The 6,624-nt window shown below is 57.6% G+C and overlaps 1 protein-coding gene across 1 annotated transcript; it reads right to left on the minus strand.

The window, feature by feature from the left end:
* Positions 1-2,357: 2,357 nt before the first annotated feature.
* On the minus strand, positions 2,358-6,192 carry Anxa2r (annexin A2 receptor). Its single transcript, XM_076551853.1, has one exon. The coding sequence runs from the start codon at positions 3,132-3,134 to the stop codon at positions 2,580-2,582; it is 555 nt and encodes a 184-aa protein (XP_076407968.1). The 5' UTR covers positions 3,135-6,192; the 3' UTR covers positions 2,358-2,579.
* Positions 6,193-6,624: the final 432 nt, after the last annotated feature.

The following is a 6,624-nucleotide window of genomic DNA, read 5'->3' on the forward strand; positions in this document are numbered from 1 at the left end:
CCGCATCGTCTAACTGCGTCCGGTGCACACGCGCACCATGGCGCCAACGTTTCCCTCACGAGAAACGGGTTCGTGTTGAATGTGGCCACATCCTGCCTGGCTGAGCCGAAATCCGCCTGCAAAGCAAAAGAACCTAGCCACAAAATCACAGACTCGGTTTGAGATCGCGGTCGGATTGCAGCCCGGCCTGCTGACAGTCGAACCAATTTTGCCTGCCTGGACGAATCGAGGGCACCCCACCAACCCTGGCGTCGTGAAGGCTGGTGGACTGACCTCCGTGGTCCCCACACCATCTTCTCCACCAACCTAGAAACAGCGCCCCCTGAGTGTCACCAAGTAGCTTTGAAAACTGGCGCGCACAGCCCATTAAATTAATTACCTTTGGAATCATTTATTAAGCAAGCAAGAATTGACACTGACCATATGAGGCACGTGGATGTAGGAATTTATTTTGGAAGCAGCCGGCTGCCCAGAAGACTTCCGGCTGCCAGGAAGGAAGAGGTTTAGGGAAGCATTCTCTTAGCACAGAGCGCACTCTAAAATGCTGAAAGGCACCTGCCACTCCCTAAGGCTCCCTGCTGCCTTGTACAGGTAAGCAGCAGCCACGTGGCACGCAGCAGCGGAACACGCAACGAATGCGCCGCCAGAGGGCGCACAAAACCCGCGGTCCTCTGCTCCTATCTCTGGTGGTCCGCAGCTCCCACTCCCCAGGGTTTCTCCTCTCCGTGGTCTCGGTGTCCCGCGATTCGTGGCCAGGGTGGGGCGCTCTGGACCAGGGCCGGGGCTGCTCTGCCTCTGGGAACGGATCTAGGTCAGAGTCCTCCACTCTTGGCGGGGTCGATGGTTGCTCGCGTCCCTAGTGGAAGGCCCGCGGATTTCCGGCTCGCTGGAAGAGTCGGTCCTCCCAAAGCACTTCTTCGAAATCACCCTGGAGACATCGGAGCGGTTGCTCGAGAAGGTCACCTCTGTGGGAGCGGATCCCTCCTAGGACCGGATAGAAAGGAAGAGGCCAAGGCCCACGTTCTTCCGTTCTTCCGAGAAGACGGGAAGCAGAGGTTCGGTCTCTGGCGCCACCGGGGCGGAATCCCAGGCCTGCTTCACGTGCACGGACCAGAAAGTCGGCTCCATCGTTCCAGCAGCCCTTGCACCGGGAGGTCAGCAGCCTGTGCACAGTGCAGGCTGCAGATTCTTCTGCAGGCTCAGGCCCTGGGTATTTGTAGTCTTCCAGGGGGGCGGGGACGGATGAATTGGTAAACTTGTCCATCTTAAAACGTCTATTGCCTGGATCTTCAAGCACTTGGTCGTATTCGAGCACTTGGTCCTGTTCGTTTTCGAGCATTTGACCGGCTTGGAGCCCTAGGTCCGGGTAGAGCACTGGACGGTGTTTTGAGCACTTGACCTGCATCGAGGACTTGGACGCGTTTCAGCAATGGACTATGTTCATGCACTTGGTGAGGTTCGTGTTCGTGCACTTGACCGTCCTCCAGCACTTGACATTCCTGGGTCCTGTTGGAGCACTGGACGGTGTTTCGACACCATGGTCCTGATCGAACACTTGGTCGTTTTCATGTTGGCGCACTGGACCGTCATCGGGCATTTGAACCTGTTCCAGCACGTGGTGGTGTTCCAGCACTTGGTCCTGTGTCAGCACTGGACAGTGTTTGAGCACTTGACCGCTGTCCACACATGAACGGTCGAGCACTAGGTCGCGTTAGAGCGCTGGACGGTGTTCCAGCCCTTAACCTTCATCAAGCACTTGGTCGTGTTGGAGCACTGGACCGCGCTCGAGCCCTAGACCGTGCTCTACCCGAAAACGGTTGACAAAACGAAAGGAAAGCAGAGGCTAGGGAGATTCGGTTGTCCATACACCGAATTCGTCCTCTTACAGGAGGAGGCCGCGGTCCTTTGTCTTGGGACACTTGTCCGGAGAAAACGTGCCTTGGCCGAAGGCAGTCAGCACTGAATCCGTGAACTTTAAAAAAATAAAAATAAAAATAAAAAGTTTCAGCGATTAGAAAACCCGGCGAACGGAGCATAGAGGAAAAAGAACAGAAACCGGAGCGTCAAACTGCGTCTGGTGCAACCGCGCACCAGGGCGCCAAACGTTTCCTCCAACGTTTCCCTAACACGAAACGCATTCGTGGTTAGTGTGGAATGTGGCCAGGTCCTGCGGGGCAGAGCAGGATTCCGTCTGCAACTCGAAAGGACCGAGGCGGAAAATCACGGACACCGTTTGAGATCGCGGTCGGATTGCAGCCCGGCCTGCTGACCGTCGATCGATCCGAAGTCGGCTGCCTGGACGAATCGAGAGCACCCCACCCACCCTGTCCTCGTGAATGCTGGTGGGCTAACCTCGGTGGTCCCCACACCAGCTTCTCCACCCATTAAATTACCTTCCGAATCATTTATTAAGCAAGCAAGAATTGACACTGACCATCTGAGGCACGTGGATGTAGGAATTTATTTTCGAAGCAGCCGGCTGCCCAGAAGACTTCCGGCAGCGAGGAAGGGAGAGGTTTTGACGGGCAATCTCTTGGCACAGAGCGCACTCTAAAACGCTGACAGGCGCCTGCAGCTCCCTAAGGCTCCCTGCTGCCATGTAGGCGTATGCAGCAGCCACGTGGCATGCAGCAGCGGAACACGCTAAGAATGCGCTGCCCGATGGCGGTCCAAACCCGCGGTCCTCGGTTCCGGTCTCCGGTGGTAGGAGGCTCACACTCCCCAGGGCTTCTCCTCTCCGTGGTCTCGGTGTCCCGCGATTCGCGGCCTCGGTGGGGCGTTCTGGACCAGGGCCGGGGCTGCTCTGCCTCTGGGACCGGTTCTAGGTCGGAGTCCTCCACGCTTGCCGGGGTCGCAGGTCGCCCTCGTCCCTCGTGGAAGGCCCGCGGGGAGTCCGGCTCGCTGGAAGACTCGGTCCTCCCGTCGGATCCCGACAAGTCACCCTGGAGACATGGAAGCGGTTGCTCGAGATCGTCACCTCTGTCGGAGCGGATCCCTCCTAAGACCGGATAGAAAGGAAGAGGCCACGGCCCACGTTCTTCCGAGAAGACGGGGAGCAGAGGTTCGGTCTCTGGCGCCACCGGTGCGGAATCCCAGGCCTGCTTCACGTGCACGGACCAGAAAGTCGGCTCCATCGCTCTTGCAGCACCTACAGCAGGAGGTCAGCAGCCTGTGCACAGTGCCGGCTGCAGATTCTTCTGCAGGCTCAGGTCTTGGGTATTTGTAGTCTTCCAGGGGGGCGGGGTCCAATGAATTCCTGCACAAGTCCCATTCAAAACTTCCCTTACCCGAAAGCAGTGCTCTGACATCGCCTCGGAGGTCGAATCACGGAGACTCGCTCGTTAAAAGCGGGTCCAGAATCCCCAAAACACTGGAATCTGAGTGCCCTGTGGCTGACACAAGTGTCTGCGGCCTGGTGCTCGAAGGTGGACCTGCAGACTGGCATCCAAATCATTTCTGTTTCTGCCTCCCACTTCTTCATTGGCTTAGCCCACCCACCACCGTGGACCTGAGGGCCCGCGGACTAACCACGGACTGGCACAGATCTCGAGCCCGGTCACAACATCGTTTTGTGTGAGTGAGAATCCGTCAGGCAGTTCTAAGGTGCCCGTCGTTTTGCCTGTGTTACTAGAGCTCGCCTGGTCGGTATGTGCACCAAGAACGGAGAAAAACTGCGAGACTGAGAAGGCCATCACACCACACTCGAGCCCTGGAACATGCTGTCCCCGAAAAACGTTGACGAAACGAAAGGAACACAGTAGCTATTCGGTCGTCCATACTCGGAATTCGCCCTCTTTCAGAAAGCCGGGTTCAGATGTCTTGGGACACTTGCCGTCGGGAAAACTTGCATTTCGACCTTATCGGTATGAAATCCGAAATGACAGAAATCGGGCGAATTTCCAGCGCTTATAAACGACGGCAAGCAGAACGAAGAGGACCCGAAAACGAATTAAAACCAAGGCGTCCTAACCGCAACTGGGAGTGAAATGCACCTGAGGGGCAGCAGCATAACCACGGACTGGCGCAAACTCTCAAGATGGGTAACAACCCCGGAGTGTGAGAGTGAGTAGCCTTGGAGGTCCGGTGTCTTGCCAGCGGTACAAAAGCCACAGCTCCCCTGCAAACCGGGAAAAGAAGGCCAGAGGGCCAAGGCCACAGGAGATCGTGCAGCACTTGAGACCTGGTCAGATGAACGACAGGAAGTCATCGGAGGAGGTGATACCGTCGTGAAAACACCGACCTTTCCGTCATCCAGTCGGTCGGGCACGCATGTCTTGGGACACTTATCCGGAGAAAACGTGCCTTGGCCATTGGCAGTCGGCACTGAATCTGCTAACGTAACAAATTCCACGTTTCTTCGTTTAGAAACAAGGGCGAGTAGAGCTTCGAGGACGCGAAAACGAACCGAAACCTCAGCGTCCTGACCGCGTCGGGTGCGCACTCGCCCTGGGGCGCCAGACGTTTCTTTCAGCGTTTCTCTAGCGCCACGGTGTTCGTGGTTCAGGTGGAATGTCGCCAAGTCCTGCCTGGCCGAGCCGGATTCCGTCTGCAACACGAAAGGATCGAGGCTGAAAATCACGGACGCGGTTTGAGATCGGACTGCAGCCCGGCCTGCTGACCGTCGTCAGTAGGAAGGAAGTCCGCTCTCTGGACGAATTGCGGACACGAGCGAATCACCATCAGGCAAAACCGCCAAATAAAGCTGTAGCACCGGGAATCGCCACTGAGCCATTTTCTGGCGCCACAGCGACCCCTGCGGCGAAGAATTGTCGGGACTGCAGCTCGGAGACGGGGCTGCGGATCGGCTTTGGAAGCGTTTTGACTTCTGGCTTGGACTTCTTCATTGCCCGAGGCGCCCGCTGTGCTCACCACCACCGTGGACCCGCGGTGCGGCCGACAAACCGCGGACCGGCGCAAGTTCTCAAGTTCTGACCCAACCCTGGAGGGCGCGAGTGAGAAGCCCTCAGGCCGGCCGGCTCTGAGCCCTGACCGCGGTACAGGCGCTCCCCAGGGATGTGGTATCAGCGCCTCGAAGGGGGAAATAATGGCGAAAGACCCCCGGAGACAGCGACGCACTGGAGCCAAGGACCGTGCTGTCCGAGTACGGTGGGCACAATAAAAGGAACGCAGCCGCGACGGATTTCGGTCTTGGAAACTTTGTCCTCTTTCAGGCGGCCGGGAACGAATGTCAGCAGACACTTGCCCGGTGGGAAACGAGCATTTCGACGGCATCCGTACGAAATCCGCTAACAGACAACGGACGAATTTCCAGCATTTAGAAACGACGTAGAGCTGCACGTAGACGAACCGAAAACGAACCGCAGACACGGTGTCCTGACCGCACCTGGTGCAACTCGGTGTCAGGCTTTTCCTCACGTCCTACAGTTCGTGTTTCGTGTACGAGGTTATGGTGGAATCCTGCCGCAGTCGGCCTGGCAGAGCCATATTGTGGCCGCTATAGGAAAGAACGAGGCAGAAAACCGCGGGCCCGGTTTGAAATCGCGGTCCGGGCCGTCTAACCGCGCATCGAATCGGCTGGAAGGGCGAGTCCTGGGCACGCGCGGATGAATGAACGACAACACCGCAAGATCTGGCTCTGTGCTCCTGGAATCGCGGCCTGGCTGAATTCCAGCGCCACAGCGACCCCTGGAGTGAAGAAGTGTCCGCTGGGAGACGGAGGTGCAGGTCAGTGTCAGGTGAGTTTTGGCTTCAGGTTTGAATTTTCTTGGCCCCGGCTCCGGCTCTGCTCACCCACCCCCGTGGACTCGGGGCCCGCGGACGAACCGACAACTGGAGCAGGTTCGCGGGGCCGCTCACAATCTCGGAGAACGCCAGTGAGAATCCTCAAGCCTGCCGGGTCCGGAGTCTTTCCCGCCTTACCAGGGCTCCTGGGGCCACAGCCACCTCGCTAACCAAAAAGGTCGGCGATACTGGGTCTGCGAGCGCAGTACTCGAGCCCTGGACCGTGCTGTTCCCGAAAACCGTCAGCTCCACAGAAGGAACGCAGGCGCGACGAAGATTCCGCGGTGCGAACACCGCATTTGTCTCCCCCAGGCGGCCGGTTCGGATGTCCTGGGAGACCTGACCGACTTCGGTGGGCACTGAATCCGCTAAGGTTAGAAAGCCCAGGAAGTATGGCGTTCAGAAAGGCCTCGGTCCTTTCCTATAAGGACTGCGATCTGGTTGTGCCAGGCTGGCTGCAGCCGGATGCGACCCCAACCACGAACAGGACGACCAGAGGACAAGGACACAAGAAATGTTTGTCGCCTGGTACAAGTGGTGCTTCCGATGTGTTCGGAACCCTGAGGTTTCTGTTCGTTTTCGCGCCCTCTGGCTCCATCCTCCGTTGTTTCTAAACGCTGAAACTTGGATTTTTTTTTTTTTTTTCGTTATCGGATTCAGTGCCGACTGCCATCGGCCAAGACACGTTTTCTCCGGACAAGTGTCCCAAGACATCCCTGCCCGACTAACTGGAACACCACAAGTTCCGTGTTTTCACGACCTTATCTCCGTCTCCGCTGCCTTCCCTTGGTTCCTCTGATGGTTTTCAGGGACAGCAGGGTCCAGGGCTCGAGTGCGGCGCTGTCTCCTGTGGCCTTCGCCCTTTTGCCTTCTCTTCTCCGT

The sequence above is a fragment of the Peromyscus maniculatus genome, chromosome 15 (genome assembly GCF_049852395.1).
Source record: "Peromyscus maniculatus bairdii isolate BWxNUB_F1_BW_parent chromosome 15, HU_Pman_BW_mat_3.1, whole genome shotgun sequence".
In the NCBI taxonomy this organism is placed as follows: Eukaryota; Metazoa; Chordata; class Mammalia; order Rodentia; family Cricetidae; genus Peromyscus; species Peromyscus maniculatus.